The following is a 21217-nucleotide window of genomic DNA, read 5'->3' on the forward strand; positions in this document are numbered from 1 at the left end:
TCTCTTCGGTCAGTCACTGATAGTCACTCAATTAGCCCATGTCAACAAACATTTTTTAGAAGGTAAATTAATCTCCTTGGCCAGCTATCTAAACTTGTAGTAACAATGGTCAAATTACCGACCGGGGCCCCCCGATCATCAGATAACTCCACCATATGGCTAAATGTGTAGAATTGCAGGAAATTAGCTGTAAAACTGCACATTTTTCAATCTGCCCCATGGCAAAATGTGTAGAATTTAGTGTTGTGACGGTAGGCCTACACATATTCATACTGAACAGTTCTGTACGGGGACCTCGGTTCGGTCCACACTATGAACCCAAATAAATACATAAAAAAATGAAAACACTAAGACTATAGGCTATGCCTACGATGTGTTGTATGCCTCTTGAGTAAACCTGAGCTGAAAAAACAAACATTTCAGGCTATTCTGTTAAAACAACTACAGCCTATGCACACATTATAATCAACATTCAAATCTTAATTGGCGCATTTGTGAGGCGCAACCGGGAATTAGTTCTGTACGATGCCGAGTGGTGGGGTTGGTAAACCAGGAGGATTCTCCATTGTTGTGTTTGTTGATTAACTTTTACAACACAAAATAACCAAGCGGGACGCAGGAGTACCATTTCAATATGTTTACGGCCGGTGTAGGCCGTCATTGTAAATAGTAATTTGTTCTTAACTGACTTGCCTAGTTAAATAGAGGTTTAATTAAAATATATATTAAACATACACTGCTCAAAAAAATAAAGGGAACACTTAAAAAACACAATGTAACTCCAAGTCAATCACACTTCTGTGAAATCAAACTGTCCACTTAGGAAGCAACACTGATTGACAATACATTTAACATGCTGTTGTGCAAATGGAATAGACAAAAGGTGGAAATTATAGGCAATTAGCAAGACACCCCCCAAAACAGGAGTGATTCTGCAGGTGGTGACCACAGACCACTTCTCAGTTCCTATGCTTCCTGGCTGATGTTTTGGTCACTTTTGAATGCTGGCGGTGCTCTCACTCTAGTGGTAGCATGAGACGGAGTCTACAACCCACACAAGTGGCTCAGGTAGTGCAGTTCATCCAGGATGGCACATCAATGCGAACTGTGGCAAAAAGGTTTGCTGTGTCTGTCAGCGTAGTGTCCAGAGCATGCAGGCGCTACCAGGAGACAGGCCAGTACATCAGGAGACGTGGAGGAGGCCGTAGGAGGGCAACAACCCAGCAGCAGGACCGGTACCTCCGCCTTAGTGCAAGGAGGTGCACTGCCAGAGCCCTGCAAAATGACCTCCAGCAGGCCACAAATGTGCATGTCTGCTCAAACGGTCAGAAACAGACTCCATGAGGGTGGTATGAGGGCCCGACGTCCACAGGTGGGGGTTGTGCTTACAGCCCAACACCGTGCAGGACGTTTGGCATTTGCCAGAGAACACCAAGATTGGCAAATTCGCCACTGGCGCCCTGTGCTCTTCACAGATGAAAGCAGGTTCACACTGAGCACATGAGCACATGTGACAGACATGACAGAGTCTGGAGACGCCGTGGAGAACGTTCTGCTGCCTGCAACATCCTCCAGCATGACCGGTTTGGCGATGGGTCAGTCATAGTGTGGGGTGGCATTTCTTTGTGGGGCCGCACAGCCCTCCATGTGCTCGCCAGAGGTAGCCTGACTGCCATTAGGTATCGAGATGAGATCCTCAGACCCCTTGTGAGACCATATGCTGACACATGCACATTTGTGGACTGCTGGAGGTCATTTTGCAGGGCTCTGGCAGTGCACCTCCTTGCACTAAGGCGGAGGTACCGGTCCTGCTGCTGGGTTGTTGCCCTCCTACGGCCTCCTCCACGTCTCCTGATGTACTGGCCTGTCTCCTGGTAGCGCCTGCATGCTCTGGACACTACGCTGACAGACACAGCAAACCTTTTTGCCACAGTTCGCATTGATGTGCCATCCTGGATGAACTGCACTACCTGAGCCACTTGTGTGGGTTGTAGACTCCGTCTCATGCTACCACTAGAGTGAGAGCACCGCCAGCATTCAAAAGTGACCAAAACATCAGCCAGGAAGCATAGGAACTGAGAAGTGGTCTGTGGTCACCACCTGCAGAATCACTCCTGTTTTGGGGGGTGTCTTGCTAATTGCCTATAATTTCCACCTTTTGTCTATTCCATTTGCACAACAGCATGTGAAATTTATTGTCAATCAGTGTTGCTTCCTAAGTGGACAGTTTGATTTCACAGAAGTGTGATTGACTTGGAGTTACATTGTGTTGTTTAAGTGTTCCCTTTATTTTTTTGAGCAGTGTATATTGAAACACTCTTTGGCCTGAATGCAAAGTGCTGTCTGGAGAAAACCACACACTGCTTATCACCCGTCTAACACCATCCCTACCGTGGTGGCAACATAATGCAATGGGATGCTTTTCAGCGGTAGGGAGACTTCTAAGGCTCGAGCCAAATACAGGCAAATCCTTGATGATAACCTGCTTCAGAGGGCAAACAAACTTAGACTGGGGGGCGAAGATTTACGTTCCAACAGGACAATGACACTAAGCACACAGCCAAAGCAACGCTGGGATGACTTCAGAACAAGAATGTGAAAGTCTGTGAGTGGCCCAGCCAGAGCCCAGACTTGAATCCGCCGCCAAAGGAGCTTCTACAAAGTATTGACCTGGGTGTAAATACCTACAGTTGAAGTCGGAAGTTTACATACACTTAGGTTGGAGTCATTAAAACTCGTTTTTCAACCACTCCACAAATGTCTTGTTAACAAACTATAGTTTTGGCAAGTTGGTTAGGACATCTACTTTGTGCATGACACAAGTAATTTTTCCAACAATTGTTTACAGACAGATTATTTCACTAATAATTCACTGTATGACAATTCCAGTGGGTCAGAAGTTTACATACACTAAGTTGACTGCGCCTTTAAACAGCTTGCAGAAAATGATGTCATGGCTTTAGAAGCTTCTGATAGGTTAATTGACATCATTTGAGTCAATTGGAGGTGTACCTGTGGATGTATTTCAAGGCCTACCTTCAAACTCAGTGCCTCTTTGCTTGACATCATGGGAAAATCAAAAGAAGTCAGCCAAGACCTCAGAAAAAAAGTCTGGTTCATCCTTAGGAGCAATTTCCAAATGCCTGAAGGTACCACGTCCATCTGTACAAACAATAATACGCAAGTATAAACACCATGGGACCACGCAGCCGTCATACCGCTCAGGAAGGAGACGTGTTCTGTCTAATAGAGATGAACAAACTTTGGTGCGAAAGTGCAAATCAATCTCAGAACAATAGCAAAGGACCTTGTGAAGATGCTGGAGAAAACAGGTACAAAAGTATCTATATCCACAGTAAAACGAGTCCTATATCGACATAACCTGAAAGGCCGCTCAGCAAGGAAGAAGCCACTGCTCCAAAACTGCCATAAAAAAGCCAGCCTACGGTTTGCAACTGCACATGGGGACAAAGATCGTACTTTTTGGAGAAATGTCTTTCTGGTCTGATGAAAAAAAAATAGAACTGTTTGGCCACAATGACCATTGTTATGTTTGGAGGAAAAAGGGGGAGGTTTGTAAGCCGAAGAACACCATCCCAACCGTGAAGCACGGGGGTGGCAGCTGGCGCACTTCACAAAATAGATGGCGTCATGAGGTAGGAAAATGATGTGGATATATTGAAGCAACATCTCAAGACATGAGTCAGGAAGTTAAAGCATGGTTGCAAATGGGTCTTCCAAATGGACAATGACCCCAAGCATACTTCCAAAGTTGTGGCAAAATGGCTTAAGGACAACAAAGTCAAGGTATTGGAGTGGCCATCACAAAGCCCTGACCTCAAGCCTATAGAACATTTGTGGGCAGAACTGAAAAAGCATGTGTGCAAGGCCTACAAACCTGACCCAGTTACACCAGCTCAGTCAGGAAGAATGCACCAAAATCCACCCAACTTATTGTGGGAAGCTTGTGGAAGGCTACCCGAAATGTTTGACCGAAGTTAAACAATTTAAAGGCAATGCTACCAAATACTAATTAAGTGTATGTAAACTTCTGACCCACTGGGAATGTGATGAAATAAATAAAAGCTGAAATAAATCATTCTCTCTACGATTATTCTGACATTTCACATTCTTAAAACAAAGTTGTAATCCTAACTGACCTAAGACAGGGAATTTCTATTATATTTCTGTATTTTATTTTCAATAAATTTGCAAACAATTCTAAAAACATGTTTTGACTTTGTCATTCTGGGGTATTGTGTGTAGATGGGTGAGGAAAAAATATATATTTAATTCATTTTTAATTCAGGCTGTAACAACAAAATGTGGAATACGTCAAGGGGTATGAATTTGTTCTGAAGGCACTGTATGTGAGTGATTGCCACTAATCTCCTGTGAAGTGTGTGTACCCCCCCTACTGGCTGAAGGGGAATACAGTTCAAAGGCCTACAGCAGGTGTTGGCAACAGGACAGGGTCCAAAAAGACTGTAAAATCACCAGAAATTCACCCCAAAATTTGTTGAAGTATTCCAACAAATTAATAACAAATACATAGATATTATTTTTCTACTTAAATCGAACTCTGGACATTGGATTTGTATGTGTCAAGACTAATATTTTACCACTCTCCATTGTGGCTAAAGGATTTGGATGAAAATTGTATTTGTACTGTTCTATTGGACAATTTAGTCACTACAGCCGTTATCCTCGCTAGGGTAGGGTTCACAAAGTATTGAAATAAGGGACCCGTGCCAATCATTTCACACCTATCGTTTTGAGGTTTTGTTGTAGTACTTGCTAAACAAAATCTCTCCCTCAGAGCAATTGTATCCCTAGTCAAAAAATCCTGTAGGATTCCACCAAAAAATACAATAGAAAATCCTATCAGATTTTGAAACTTTCTATTGGTCATACTCCAAATGAACATGCAGCCTTGAATCGCTCCCATATTGTGATGACGTGTTGAAGAGGTTGAGAACCTCAGGGAATTATCACTGGTGTAGACAAAGATATGAAGATTGTGCTCGGGAGACATCGGAGGGAGGCTGTTTCTCAGTTCAACCTTGATTGCAGTTGAACGTATGTGTTCAGGTTTCTGTCGTATATTTAGCTCTGAGATGTCTAATAAAGCTGGGTTTATCCAATTGTGTTGTCCATACAATGTGGTCTGAAAGAACAATGAATAGAATTATATCAATACTAATACTAATAATAAGTATGCAGGTCAAAGAAACGGGCTGCTGCTATGGTAGATCTTTCTAGAGTGCATGGTTAAATTGTGCAAAAATAATTGTTTTACTCAGTAAATGGTTAAACTAGTGATATGTGTAATTCTATCAGCCTAAATCAAAATATTGTTTTTAAATTTTTTTTTTTTTACATATTCCATTATTTGAAATTGCGCTAATTTCCTGTACGTGGACAGTATGTGTTAATACAGTAGTATAAACATTTATAATAACATCACTTTACCTCAGATTAGTGATGTTATTGTAAATGTTTATACTAATGACAATGACAATATCGATTGCTTAAAAACAGATCAATATCATTGGATTTGTACTGTGGATTTTGTCAAATGTGCTGGTGGTCTTAGGACTTAGAGTTCTACTATAATTTTCAAACTGAAATAGCAGGGAATAATTGCTGTCCTTACACCTACTGTATACATGGATTTGAGAGACAAACTATCGCTCAAATAACAGCCAACCGTTGTCACTGTTGATATCCTGTGCCTGGTCGTGAGATGTTGAAAATAAATAACAAAGCAACTGATTTGTTTCCTTCCCTATTTCGGCAGCCTCCCAAAACGTCCATGCGAGGTTCTAGAATTTAGATCACTGTCTTCAGCAAATTCTATTCTAATCAGTGATATTAAAATTATTCTCAGATTCAGTGTGGCCTTTGAACAGTGTTTGTTTAAACAGTGCATACATCCCAAACGTTTGCATCACTCCGACATGAAACTGGTTGTCTTCAGCAGGTTGTCCTCTAGAGTGTCCAGTAGATTTCCAATAGGATTCTGATAGAGGTGACACAAAATCTTTTTTAGGATTGTGAGAATCCTATAGAATTCTATTGGACTACTTTTTTCCTATTGGAAATAAAAAGTAATCATATTGGATCCTATAAGATTCTCACAGTCTTATAGGATTTTTCGTCACCTGTATGAGAATCCTATTGGACAAATTTTTTCATATTGGAAATAAAAAGTAATCTTATTGGACCCTATATGATTTTCGCAATCCAATACGATTTTGTATCACCTCTATCAGAATCCTATTGGACTACTTTTTTTCCTATTAGAAATAGAAAAGTAATTCGATTGGATCCTATAGGATTTTGTCAACCCAATCAGAATCCTATTATACTAATAATACCTTTTGATCAGGGATTACTATAATACAATAACATTATTATTACAATATAGCTCAGTGTTTGTATTATTTGTTTTATACAGTCTTTTTTTCTCATCTTTATCAAGGGAACCAATCATTTGTAGGTGACTGTAGATATATATTAATGACCATCTACTCTCTCTCACACACACTTCCTCCCTCTCTCTCTTTCGCTCTCTCTCTCTCTCTCTCTTTATCAGACATTCTTCAGGGGCAGCACCACTTTATATCAGAGAATGAAGCTCTACATCGAGGACATGTGGAATAAGTGTGACATCACAGCCATCTCACTCTTTGCACTGGGAATGTGCTGCAGGTGTGTGTATTTACAATAGATACAAGAAGATACTGAGTATTTTTTATTTATTTATTTCACCTTTATTTAACCAGGTAGGCAAATTGAGAACACGTACAAAACATTAAGAACATTAAGCTCTTTCCATGACAGACTGAATGAATCCAGGTGAACGCTATGATCCCTTGTTGATGTCACTTGTTAAATCCACTTCAATCAGTATAGATGAAGGGGAAGAGGACAGGTTAAAGAAGTGTTTTTAAGTCTTGAGACAATTGAGACATGATTGCGTATCATTCAGATGGTGAATGGGCAAGACACAAAATGTAAGTGCCTTTGAACAGGGTATGGTATTAGGTGCCAGGCGCACTTGTTTGTGTCAAGAACTGCAACGCTACTGGGTTGTGTATTAAGAATGATTCACCACCCAAAGGACATCCAGCCAACTTGACACAACTGTGGGAAGCATTGGAGTCAATATGTGTCAGCATCCCTGTGGCATGCTTTCGACACCTTGTAGAGTCCATGCCCCTACGAATTGAGGCTGTTCTGGGGACAAAGGGGGGGAGAGGTGCAACTCAATATTAGGAAGGTGTTCTCAGTGTAATGTGTTTATGTTTCTGTGTTTCGATGTAAATAAGGCGTTTTATTTATATTATTATTTTAAATGTATGTAGTTCTGTCCTTGAGCTGTTCTTGTCTATTAATGTAATGTAATTTGTCATATTTTATGTTTTGTATATGGACCCCAGGAAGAGTAGCAGCTGCATCAGCAACAGCTAATGGGTATCCTAATAAATCAATGGATAAATATATGGATTGTGTGTGTGTGTGTGTGTGTGTGTGTGTGTGTGTGTGTGTGTGTGTGTGTGTGTGTGTGTGTGTGTGTGTGTGTGTGTGTGTGTGTGTGTGTGTGTGTGTGTGTGTGTGTGTGTGTGTCCCTGTGACTGTAACCAAGAAGTTTGTTGTGTGTTCTAGAATGTTCCCGTGGTCCTATGAGTTTGGCCGTGCTGTGTTGGCTGTGGACTACATGGTGTTTACCCTCCGTCTCATCCACATCTTCGCCATCCACAAACAGCTGGGACCCAAGATAATCATTGTTGAAAAAATGGTGAGTGCTTTCCAAAAAGAAAGAGAAAACCCTGTGCACTGCAGTGTGTCTAAATAGTGGACTTAGACATTGCGTCATTGTATCTGTCTCAATATGAGGACATGGGAGCATGGACAGCACCATTGTGGCCATCTCCATTTTAAAGTAGTCCATTTTATTCTACTACTTCCATGAGTTGGCAGACAAACTGAAAGGTTGACAAAGATGGTGGATAAATTAAGATGAATGACTCCACGACTTCACCATTTCATTTTTTTTTTCAAGGTTCCTGTCTGTGTAAGTGGGCGTTCCCTCTCTCGTGTGAGAATGCTTTCCTACATGAGCGCACGTTTCCTCTATAATCGCTGGGATGCTCACATAAGAGAGGAAACAGCTGGATTTGGTCTACATATTGTCCCCTCCCCGCTCGGCTCGCCCCACCCGCCCGGCTCGCCCCACCCGCCCTGCCCCAACATATCACTGGCACATTTTTTGGGCAGTGAGATGTCTCTTTTCTCTACTGTCTCTGGGGCACCCCCTCGCGGGGCGTGGGCAATAAGTAGACCAAAGCAGCCCCGCCTCAATCAGAAAAAATAAGGGAGTGTTATAGCCAATTATAATTGGCTGATCCCTCCTGATGACCCGCATTGAATCATGTGATCCTTCCTTAACCCATAGGATGTCCCACCCAGTTGACTACTTAAAAATTGTGGAAGTTCATAATGGCGCTGGCCATGCTAAAATGGGCTTTTGGGCACTAGAGTCCTCTATCTATCTCTATGGTCTAGATCCAGGTGCTGGTTTTGGCAGTAACAACTAGTATCAAATCTGCACACTAGAAAAAACAGGTGATGCCATTTTCCCCGATGAATATCTGTTCCCCTCTTGATTGGCAGATGAAAGACATCTTCTTCTTCCTGTTCTTCCTGGCGGTATGGCTCCTGGCCTACGGCGTAGCCAATCAGGCGCTGCTCTACTCCTACGACCCCCGTCCCGGTTGGATATTTCGCAGAGTGTTTTACAGGCCATACCTCCACATATTTGGACAGATCCCCATACACGAAATGGATGGTGCGTTGATGTTTGTGTATGAATGTGGTTAGCATGTGTATTTAACATAGTATAATCTCACCTAGATATTTCAAAATGAATGCACTAACTTTTAATCGCTCTGGAATAGAGAGTCTGCTAAATAAAAAAAAAAAAATATATATATATATTACTGGTTTCTCTCTCTTTTTCTCTCTCTTTCTCTGTTCTTTCACTCCTCTCTCTCTGCATCCCCTATCAATCCCTTACTTCAACCCCTACCCAATCTACCCTCTTTGTCCTACCATTTTAAATATTTATTTTCACACCCCTCCTTCTGCTTCTTCCCATCCTTTCAAACTCTCCCCCTCTCACTGCCTCCTCCCCTCGTCTCCCTGCCTCTCTGTCGGTAGCTGATAAACTGGACGAGGGGATAGAGTGCACCAATAACGTCACCCTGGTCGAGGCGGGGGCAGAGCCCTGCATGAGTACCGAACACAATTGGCTGGTGATCATCTTATTGGTCATCTTCCTGCTGGTCACCAACATCCTCCTGGTCAACCTGCTCATCGCCATGTTCAGGTAATGGACCCTCTGTCTGTCCTTCTTTTACTTTCTCTCCCTCTTCCACTCTCCGTCTACCTTTCACTCTCTCTAGCTCTTCACATTGACGAGTGTTGACGAGATTATCGAGAGATAACTTAGAGATGTATTCATTCTCGAGACATTACTGTAATATTAATCAAACGTAGCCCTACCTCCAAATCACGTTTGTCGCCCCGCTTCCCTTGGAGATCTACAGAATGTTGTATAGCCAAAACAATTTGAATCGTCCTCTGATTTTTATTAGAAGGCTCCCGAGTGGCGCATTGGTCTAAGGCACTGCATCTCAGTGCTAGAGGCGTCACTACAGATACCCTGGTTTGAATCCAGGCTGTATCACAACCAGCCGTGATTGGGAGTCCCATAGGGCATTGTACAATTGGCCCAGCGACATTTCGTCCCGATATCTCTACTTCAACTCTCTTCAATGAGAATAAGCTCTCTGTCCTTCTTTCCCATCTGGCACCCCCTTCCATATCCCTGTTTCACTCTCCTTGTGTTCCCCTCGACAGATCGTCACTCATTCAATAGGCCCCTGCAATCCGTGGGTTGAATTCCTCTTATTTTATCTAGTTCCTCAGAGTGTCTTGGAATAGTGTTGTTGGATTTAATTTAATTTAATCAACTTGTTTTATTTGAGTGTTGTCCTAATGGCATGTTTTTCTGGCTCAGCTTTATCTCCGTGTCATTGGGGCTCAAAATGTCATGAACTAAAAAATATAATAAAACCAATCTTTTTTTATATGAGCGAGAGTCACCTATTTCCTGATATTCAGCCTTTTCACTGTGTCTTCCTCTCTCTGCCTTTCCTCCAGTCACACATTCTCCAAAGTGCAGGAGCACAGCGACAACTACTGGAAGTTCCAGCGTTACAATCTGATCGTGGAGTACCACTCCAGACCCTGCCTGGCACCACCCTTCATCCTCATCTCCCACATCCACCTCATCATCAAGAGACACGTCCGCAAGATCCCCTCCACAAAGATCAAACACTTTGGTGAGAGAGGGAGTGAGACGGAGGGAGAGGGAATGAGAGGGAGAGCGTGAGGAGGGAGGGAGAAAGGGAGGGAGGGAGGGAAAGGGAGGAAAACAGTGCCGGTGCCAGAACAAATCAATTGGAAAGGCATGTGATTTCTACAGTGTGGCACGTTTTTTCATGGGACCTCCTATGTATAAAAAAATACATGTAATTTAACTGTAAAAATGTATTACCTTTTAATGTGCCATCAACACAACCAGTTATGTTTTCATTTGGTTGTCAAACAGATCACTTCAAAAAGTAGGTTATCTTCGCACATTAGTCCCAAAATTATTCCAGCATCTGAACAGTACACTGTGCACCCACCAACTTTCCTTCAATTCGCAACTGGCTGGAACTATCTCCCCGGAGAATGCATCAGAGTGAGCGCCCCTCTGTCTTACTATACAGCTCATACATCTGATGCTGTCTCGCCAAAAAAGAGTATGAGTATGACATGTCATACTATCTTTGTCCAGACAGCATCAGATACATGGGCTACACTTACTGAGACGGGGGGGGGGGGGGGGGGGGGGGAGACCCGTGTCCAGATAATTCACTTCAAGTATTGAACTTCAAGTATTTTAGAAGTCCACTTCCATTTTCCTTCAAGAGTATTTTTCTCATTTTCTCTTCTTCACAATTTCTTTGTTCTCCTCCTCCTCCTCTATCCCTCCTTCAGTTCTGGAGATCCACGGTAGGGAGGCCAGTAGACTGAACACGTGGGAGGCCATCCAGAAGGAGAATATACTGTTTGCCCAGAACAAACGAGAGAGAGAGAAAGACTCAGAGAGACTCAAACGTACCTCCGTCAAGTGAGACATCTCACATAGACCAAATGCCAGATTCATTTAACAGCTTCAGTTAACAGCTCGGCTTCTATCTGGCCTACGAATCGAATGGTTGAGATGCTGTAGCTGATGGGTCCTCCTGTGTTAGGAATCGGATCAATATCATTTTAAATTCATGAATCGAACTTCAAATTCACTTCCTGAATGGACTGAGAAGTGAATTGACCCCTAACCTTTGTTGTGGTTCTGTGTTGTGGTCATGTTTGAAGGGTGGACAATGTATTAAAGCAGATGGCAGAGATTCGGGACCACGACCGCAGGCTGAGAACGTTGGAGACCGAGGTTAGTGTCACCCTGCTTCATCTGCCCAGTGGCAACCAGACACACGTAGCCAGAAGTTTCAGTGCTCCTTAATGGGCGGGATGGTTTAGTGTGTGTGTGTGTGTGTCTGTGCACGCACGTGTGTCCGTTAGTGTGTAATCGTAAGAATGCGTGTGTCTGCATTTGGACTGCAGCTGTTGCATCTGCCTGCTCAGCACTGAACAGACCACATCCGTCATGGTTCTCTTTCTCTCTCGTTCTCCCTCCGTCCCTCTCACATTCCCAGTTGGAGTACTGTTCTAGTGCCCTCTCCTGGATGACGGAGGCTCTCTCTCAGAGTAACTTGGTAAAGACCACACGTCCTCCGCCCGCTCTCAGAGGTAAGGTTGCATACAGTATACCTTATGATATAGGTTACATGTATGATCTATTTATATGGAAGGTTGCCTCCTACCTCTCCAGTCACAGAACATGTAAATTATTATAATGTATTGATCCCCAGTACATTTTATTACTTGGACTTACAGTTGAAGTCGGAAGTTTACATACACCTCAGCCAAATACATTTAAACTCAGTTTTTCACAATTCCTGACATTTAATCCTAGTAAAAATTCCCTGTCTTAGGCCAGTTAGGATCACCACTTTATTTTAAAAATGTAAAATGTCATTCATTCATCACATTCCCAGTGGGTCAGAAGTTTACATACACTCAATTAGTATTTGGTAGCATTGCCTTTAAATTGTTTAACTTGGATCAAACGTTTCGGGTAGCCTTCCACAAGCTTCCCACAATAAGTTGGGTGAATTTTTGCCCATTCCTACTGACAGAGCTGGTGTAACTGAGTCAGGTTTGTAGGCCTTGCTTGCACACGCTTTTTCAGTTCTGTCCACAAATTCTCTATGGGATTGAGGTCAGAGCTTTGTGATGGCCACTCCAATACCTTGACTTTGTTGTCCTTAGGTCATTTTGCCACAACTTTGGAAGTATGCTTGGGGTCATTGTCCATTTGGAAGACCCATTTGCGACCAAGCTTTAACTTCCTGACTCATGTCTTGAGATGTTGCTTCAAAATATACACATCATTTTCCTACCTCATGATGCCATCTATTTTGTGAAGTGCATCCGTCCCTCCTGCAGCAAAGCACCCCCACAACATGATGCTGCCACCCCCGTGCTTCACAGTTGGGAAGGTGTTCTTCGGCTTGCAAACCTCCCCGTTTTTCCTCCTAACATAACGATGGTCATTATGACCAAACAGTTCTATTTTTGTTTCATCAGACAGAGGACATTTCTCCAAAAGTACGATCTTTGTCCCCATGTGCAGTTGCAAACCGTTGTCTGGCTTTTTTTTGCGGTTTTGGAGCAGTGGCTTCTTCCTTGCTGAGCGGTCCTTTCAGGTTATGTCGATATAGGACTCGTTTTACTGTGGATATAGATACTTTTGTACCCGTTTCCTCTAGCATCTTCACAAGGTCCTTTGCTGTTGTTCTGGGATTGATTTGCATTTTTCGCACCAAAGTACGTTCATCTCTAGGAGACAGAATGCGTCTCCTTCCTGAGCGGTAAGACGGCTGCGTGGTCCCATGGTGTTTATACTTGCGTACTACTGTACAGATGAACGTGGTACCTTCAGGCGTTTGGAAATTGCTCCCAAGGATGAACCAAACTTGTGGAGGTCTACATTTTTTTTTGTCTGAGGTCTTGGCTGATTTCTTTAGATTTTCCCATGATGTCAAGCAAAGAGGCACTGAGTTTGAAGGTAGGCCTTGAAATACATCCACAGGTACACCTCCAATTGACTCAAAATATTTCAATTAGCCTATCAGAAGCTTCTAAGGCCATGACATCATTTTCTGGAATTTTCCAAGCTGTTTAAAGGCACAGTCAACTTAGTGTATGTAAACTTCTGACCCACTGGAATTGTGATACAGTGAATTATAAGTGAAATAATCTGTCTGTAAACAATTGTTGAAAAAGTTACTTGTGTCATGCACAAAGTAGATGTCCTAACCGACTTGCCAAAACTATAGTTTGTTAACAAGACATTTGTAGAGTGGTTGCAAAACGAGTTTTATTGACTCCAACCTAAGTGTATGTAACCTCTGACTTCAACTGTATGTAATAATTCCAGTTTCTGTTACATTTTTACTTTCAGATCTGACCTCTCTTTCTCCAACTAGCTGACAAATGTCTGATGGAGAATAGTGAAATCTGGACGCGCACAAACGACCTCTTAACTGTCTCTCGAAGTCGATGATGACAAATGTTCCTCTTGTGGATTGGGGTTATTGCTTTAAACACACACACACACACACACACACACACACACACACACACACACACACACACACACACACACACACACACACACACACACACACACACACACACACACACACACACACACACGCACACCTACAATCACTGTCACTCAGGGCCAGTGGTGTGAAGTACTTAAGTAAAAATACTTGAAAGTACTACTTAAGTCATTTTTTGGGGTATCTGTACTTTACTTTACTATTTATATTTTTGGCTACTTTTACTTTTACTTCACTGCATTCCTAAAGAAAATTATATACTTTTTACTCAATACATTTCCCTGACACCCAAAAGTACTCGTTACATTTTGAATGCTTAGCAGGACAGGAAAATTGTCAAATTCACACACTTATCAAGAGAACATCCCTGGTCATCCCTACTGTCTCTATTCTGGCGGACTCACTAAACACATGCTTTGTTTGTAAATTATGTCTGAGTGTTGGAGCGTGCCCCTGGCTATCTGTGAAATTAAAATAAACAGGGAAATGATGCCGTCTGGGGTGCTTAATATAAGGAATTTGAAATGATTTCTACTTTTACTTTTACTTTTGATACTTTTGATATATTTTAGCAATTACATTTACTTTTGATACTTAAGTATATTTCAAACCAAATACTATTAGACTTTTACTCAAGTAGTATTTTACTGGGGGACTTTCACTTTTACTTGAATCATTTTGTGGTAAAGGTATCTTTACTTTTACTCAAGTATGACAATTGGGTACTTTTTCCACCACTGCTCAGGGCCAAGGAATGTCAAGCAATGCCAAACACGGACTCGATGCTCTTAAGCGTCGATAATTTGAACTACTGTCATTTAGTATGTGGACCATTGTTGCTCTTCTATGTTATACTTTGTTGTTCCTATGTTCTCAGAAATCGTGTTCCTGTGGGTTCTAGAATCACAGGACAACAGGACAATCTGTTCTTAATGTAATATGTATAGACATTTTTAAAAGGTGCATTCAACCTGACACAATCACAAAAATGTCACTTTTTGGTTTGCAGTCAATGACCAAAAGCGTCCTCTTTGGGCGCATGGTATTCATATTTTTCATAATCTCATAATGAATAAAGATTAAAACAAACAACAATAATCTGGTGTTAAAGTTTTGTTATATTTCAGTCTACTGTGATGTATATAAAGTGCAATATTGGAATGCAAACTCAACATTCTATACATTTCAACTCTATACGTGACATGGTACAGGTGTCTTATTTTTTTTAAGCCCATAACCATGTGTGTGAGGTGTATACTTTTGTTTCAAAGAAGATCTGTTTAAGACTACCATAATCACTCTGTGTAACCCTGATTTAGCCGCTGCAGTAAAAGTTTAAGGGCTCATTTCAATCGGTTCTGCCTCAACCCGCAATAACCGGCAACTGCATAGCGGTTTCAATGTTTTTATTTGGGCGATGTCGGAGGTGTAACTGCGTTGGAGCTGTCAAATCAGCAAATGGCTCCCGGCATTATACCAATCGCGGACATTGACTTTGGAGTCACATTAGTAATAATTGCATGCAGCCCTGTTGTCACAAGTTCGAACACTGGAATGTGTGTTGTAATTTACACCTTGATTAGGCTGATAAATCCTCATTCATTTGTTATTATTTTCTATTTAAGTTTCATTATTTCTATGTGGCGTACACTAGGGGTCTCCAACCTTTTTGCGAGCTACTCGTTTTTTTCTAGCTTTCAAATAGGCACATTATTCTCTTCCCCGGGTCCTTAGTGTACAAGAACTGTTTTCTGTTAACATACCAGGTAAAATAATGGTTAACAACTCTAAGGGGGGCCCTATAAAATTAGTTTTTTTCACAAATTATGTTTTATTTTTTCTCAAATTATGTTTTCTCAGTTTTAATTTGTTTTGTTTTTCACTCTCAAAATGACATTTGTTCATAGAGAAACAACGAAATTGGAAATGCAGAGTCCATGTCAATGATTTAACCACATCAGAAGACACATTTGTTTTGGTCTGGAAGAAACGATCAAAAAGATTAATTGTGTGTCTGGCCCTTTAATTGCAGAATCTAGCAAGTGAGGAATGTGCCATATAATGGTTCGGTCTGCTGCTCATTTCATGGCAAAGTTTGCAAATAAGACATGCAGATGATATACAGTTGATGTCGGAAGTTTAAATACACTTAGGTTGGAGTCATTAAAACTCGTCTTTCAACCACTCTACAAATTTCTTGTTAACAGTCTATAGTTTTGGCAAGTCGGTTAGGACATCTACTTTGTGCATGACACAGGTAATTTTTCCAACAATTGTTTACAGACAGATTATTTAACTTATAATTCACTGTGTCACAATTCCAGTGGGTCAGAAGTTTACATACATTAAGTTGACTGTGACTTTAAACAGCTTGGAAAATTCCAGAAAATTATGTCATGGCTTTAGAAGCTTCTGATAGGCTAATTGACATCATTTGAGTCAATTGGAGGTGTACCTGTGGATGTATTTCAAGGCCTACCTTCAATCTCACACTGCCTCTTTGCTTGACATCATGGGAAAATTGAAAGAAATTAGCCACGACCTCAGAATTTTTTTTGTAGACCTCCACAAGTTTGGTTCATCCTTGGGAGCAATTTCCAAACGCCTGAAGGTACCACGTTCATCTGTACAAACAATAGTACGCAAGTATAAACACCATGGGACCACACAGCCATCATACCGCTCAGGAAGGAGACACGTTCTGTCTCCTAGAGATGAACGTACTTTGGTGCGAGAAGTGCAAATCGATCCCAGAACAACAGCAAAGGACCTTGTGAAGATGCGGGAGGAGACAGGTACAAAAGTATCTATATATCCACAGTAAAACGAGTCCTATATCAAAATAACCTGAAAGGAACGCTCAGCAAGGAAGAAGCCACTGCTCCAAAACTGCCATAAAAAAAGCCAGACTACGGTTTGCAACTGCACATGGGGACAAGATTGTACTTTTTGGAGAAATGTCCTCTGGTCTGATGAAACAGAAATAGAACTGTTTGCCCATAATGACCATTGTTATGTTAGGAGGACAAAGGGGGACGCTTGCAAGCCGAAGAACACCATCCCAACCGTGAAGCACGGGGGTGGCAGCATCATGTTGTGTGGGTGCTTTGCTGCAGGAGGGACTGGTGCACTTCACAAAATAGATGGCGTCATGAGGCAAATGTTGGCAAATGATGTGGATATATTGAAGCAACATCTAAAGACATCAGTCAGGAAGTTAAAAGCTTGTTCGCAAATTGGTCTTCCAAATGGACAATGACCCCAAGCATACTTCCAAAGTTGTGGCAAAATGGCTTAAGGACAACAAAGTCAAGGTATTGGAGTGGCCATCACAAAGCCCTGACCTCAATCCTGTAGAAAATGTGTGGGCAGAACTGAAAAAGCGTTTGCGAGCAAGGGCCAAAATTCACCCAATTTATTGTGGGAAGCTTGTGGAAGGCTAACCGAAACGTTTGACCCAAGTTAAACAATTTAAAGGCAATGCTACCAAATACTAATTGAGGGTATGTAAACTTCTGACCCACTGGGAATGTGATGAAAGAAATGAAAGCTGAAATAAATATTTCTCTCTACTATTATTCTGACATTTCACATTCTTTAAATAAAGTGGTGATCCTAACTGGCCTAAGACAGGGATTTTTTACTAGGATTAAATGTTAGGAATTGTTTAAAACTGAGTTTAAATGTATTTGGGTAAGGTGTATGTAAACTTCCGACTTCAACTGTAGATAAGATAAGGAGTTGCTACTACTGAGGAGTTTGCTCCAAGATGTATGTATGCATGTTGAATGGCTTTTAAAAAATCTGTACTAACAAAATGTAATGCCTTCTATATATTTTAAAGCCCCAGTGCAGTAAAAATTTTGATTTTCCTTTATTTTATATATATTTCTACTGTCGGAACCATTTTCGGTTCTGAAGGAAAGTTGATAAGACAAATTTTCAATACATTGAAATCTGGTGAATTTTCAGTTCTGACGGAAAGTTCTAAAAAATATATATTTTTATCATATGGGCACATTTCAAATGTTTCAAACACATTTCAAACATTCTCAGTGAAGTAAGCGTTCTTTCACAATTATATTCTATATTTGTTCTAGGCATTTTTTGTTGTTGTGTAGAATCAGTTGGTTGCCATTCGTTTTATGTTTACTTTGAAGCCTATCCAAGGTATTTTGTAAAAAGTTTTTAAATGTTTTATTTAAGAAGCATATGAAATTAGCTCATCTCAAAGCATTGCTTTGGCCCCTTCCCATATCATTGTTGGGGAGAACTCTCCATCATCATTCATCTCCAAATATTGTTTCAATGTTGCCCTTATTCCATTCTTAAATTTAATGTCATGTAAAAGTGAATTATTTAATCTCCAAACTGTGGAGCCTTGCTCTAGTCCGTTATTTATTTTCATATTTAGCATAGCATGATCCGATTTTTCAATTACTCTGATGTGTCAGTTAATGCCTACATCTGTTTTAAACATGAAGAAATAGTATAATCTTGAGTATTTGTTATGTGCTGTCAAATAGTATGTATCGTCCTTTTCGTTGGGATATACAGCTCTCCATACATCTATCAGGCCCACCTCTGAGTCTGCCATTCTTAGTGTCGCTGCGGCCTTCTCTGCCTTGTGTTTTATATTGCGTTGAGAATCTAACGTGGGATTCATGATAAGGTTGACAGGATTGTGTCGAGGGGAAGGGTACCAAAACATTTCTGCAGCATTGAAGGTCACCAAGAACACAGTGACCTCCGTCATTCTTAAATGGAAGTGTGGAACCACCAAGACTCGTTCTAGAGCTGGCCGCCCGGCCAAACTGAGCAATCGGGGGAGAAGGGCCGTGGTCAGGGAGGTGACCAAGAACTCAATGGTCATTCTGACATGACTATATAATTTGATATAGTGAGACGGTAATGTGAAGAACAACATGACCTGCACCAAAGTCATATCAGGATATAGGCCAAGTGTATTTTTACATGGAGTTTTTCCTTATTGTAGGCTACTTCTTTCACCACTTTTTGTCTTGAAATCCTTAAAGAAATGGGTGGGGCTAAGGCTTAAGAGGGTGTGAAAGATGCTGAATGGGTGTAGACAAAGAAGAGCTCTCCAGTAGGTGTACCAAAACTTTCAAGGGCCATTTTCTCAAAAGTGGGGTTACAAGTTTTTCAACTTTCAAAGCAGAATTACTTTCCCATTGTTCCTTTAATTGCAGTGTATGATATACGATTTTCTAGCTCTGAGTCTCTACTTTGATCCAATGTAAAAAACAAAACAAAAAAACAAATTTTGCTACGTAACACTGAATCGAGACAGTCGTTCACATTTCTGCTTAATTTTATGGTGAAGAAAAAACAACAACATGCCTAACAGTGTACTCTGTGTGCTCCGTCCCATTTCTCAAGTCTCTCCCCATATAGGGCTACTTAGCGTCCATTATGGGTAGGCTCAAGTTAAGTTTATGGTATATTTTCCCCCTTCGATTACCCGTCCCAACCCAGAGTGTCTTACCTCCCGGTGCAGTAAATCTGATGTTTACCCTGAGTCTCCCTGCATATTCTTCTCTGCTGCCTGGTGGCACTGTTTTCCCTTGGATATCTGTATATTCAATTCAATTTCAATCAAAAATATTTATAAAACCCTTCTTACATCAGCTGATGTCACAAAGTTCTGTACAGAAACTCAGCCTAAAACCCCAAACAGCAAGCAATGCAGGTGTGGAAGCACAATCGCTAGGAAAAACTCCATAGAAAGGCCAGAACCTAGGAAGAAACCTAGAGAGGAACCAGGCTATGAGGGGTGGCCAGTCCTCTTATGGCTTTTCCAGGTGGAGATTATAACAGAACATGACCAAGATGTTCAAATGTTCATAGATGACCAGCAGGGTCAAATAACAATAATCACAGTGGTTGTCGAGGGTGCAACAGGTCAGCACCTCAGGAGTAAATGCCAGTTTGCTTTTCATAGCCGATCATTCAGAGTATCTCTACCGCTCCTGCTGTCTCTAGAGAGTTGAAAACAGCAGGTATGGGACAAGGTAGCACGGCCGGTGAACAGGTCAGGGTACCATAGCCGCAGGCAGAACAGTTGAAACTGGAGCAGCAGCACGGCCAGGTGGACTGGGGACAGCAAGGAGTCATCAGGCCAGGTTTTCCTGAGGCATGGGCCTAGGGCTCAGGTCCTCCGAGAGAGAGAAAGAAAGAAAAGTAAGAAATAAAGAGAGAAAGACAGAAAAAGAGAGAGAAAGAGAGAGAAAGAGAGAGAATTAGAGAGAGCATAATTAAATTCACACAGGACACCGGATAAGACAGGAGAAATACTCCAGATATAACAGACTGACCCTAGCCCCCTGACACATAAACTACTGCAGCATAAACACTGGAGGCTGAGACAAGAGGGGTCGGGAGACACTGTGGCCCCATCCGATGATACCCCCGGACAGGGCCAAACAGGCAGGATCTAACCCCACCCACTTTGCCAAAGCACAGCCCTCACACCACTAGAGGGATATCTTCAACCACCAACTAACCATCCTGAGACAAGGCTGAGTATAGCCCACAAAGATCTCCCCCACGGCACAACCCAAGGGGGGCGCCAACCCGGACAGGAAGATCAAGTCAGTGACTCAACCCACTCAAGTGACGCACACCTCCTAGGGACGGCATGGAAGAGCACCAGTAAGCCAGTGATTCAGCCCCTGTAATATGGTTAGAGGCAGACAATCCCAGTGGAGAGAGGGGAACTGGCCAGGCAGAGACAGCAAGTGCGGTTCGTTGCTCTAGTGCCTTTCCGTTCACCTTCACACTCCTGGGCCAGACTACACTCAATCATAGGACCTACTGAAGAGATGAGTCTTCAATAAAGACTTAAAGGTTGAGACCGAGTCTGCGTCTCTCACATGGATAGGCAGACCATTTCATAAAAATGGAGCTCTATAGGAGAAAGCCCTGCCTCCAGCTGTTTGCTTAGAAATTCTAGGGACATAAAGGAGGCCTGCGTCTTGTGACCATAGCATACGTGTAGGTATGTACAGCAAGACCAAATCGTAAAGATAGGTAGGAGCAAGCCGATGTAATGCTTTGTAGGTTAGCAGTAAAACCTTGAAAGCAGCCCTTGCCTTAACAGGAAGCCAGTGTAGAGAGGCTAGCACTGGAGTAATATGTTCAAAATTTTTTGTTCTAGTCAAGATTCTAGCAGCCGTGTTTAGCACTAAATGAAGTTTATTTAGTGCTTTATCCGGGTAGCCGGAAAGTAGAGCATTGCAGTAGTCTAACCTAAAAGTGACAAAAGCATGGAATCATTTTTCTGCATCATTTTTGGACAGAAAGTTAGAAAGGGTCGTGAATTCTTATGTAAA

At 41.8% G+C, this 21217-nt stretch overlaps 1 protein-coding gene across 1 annotated transcript in view; it reads left to right on the forward strand.

Moving 5' to 3' along the window:
• The window catches only part of LOC129868359 (transient receptor potential cation channel subfamily M member 4-like), a 67505-nt gene extending 52548 nt beyond the window's left edge, over positions 1 to 14957 (forward strand). The window contains exons 19-27 of the mRNA XM_055942284.1: positions 6599 to 6714; positions 7672 to 7804; positions 8680 to 8854; positions 9226 to 9394; positions 10231 to 10412; positions 11116 to 11248; positions 11494 to 11566; positions 11832 to 11925; positions 13703 to 14957. Coding sequence (XP_055798259.1) covers positions 6599 to 6714; positions 7672 to 7804; positions 8680 to 8854; positions 9226 to 9394; positions 10231 to 10412; positions 11116 to 11248; positions 11494 to 11566; positions 11832 to 11925; positions 13703 to 13731 — 1104 coding nt within the window. The 3' untranslated portion in view covers positions 13732 to 14957. The remainder of the gene's footprint in view (positions 1 to 6598; positions 6715 to 7671; positions 7805 to 8679; positions 8855 to 9225; positions 9395 to 10230; positions 10413 to 11115; positions 11249 to 11493; positions 11567 to 11831; positions 11926 to 13702) is intronic.
• Positions 14958 to 21217: the final 6260 nt, after the last annotated feature.

Source organism: Salvelinus fontinalis, chromosome 2, assembly GCF_029448725.1.
Source record: "Salvelinus fontinalis isolate EN_2023a chromosome 2, ASM2944872v1, whole genome shotgun sequence".
In the NCBI taxonomy this organism is placed as follows: Eukaryota; Metazoa; Chordata; class Actinopteri; order Salmoniformes; family Salmonidae; genus Salvelinus; species Salvelinus fontinalis.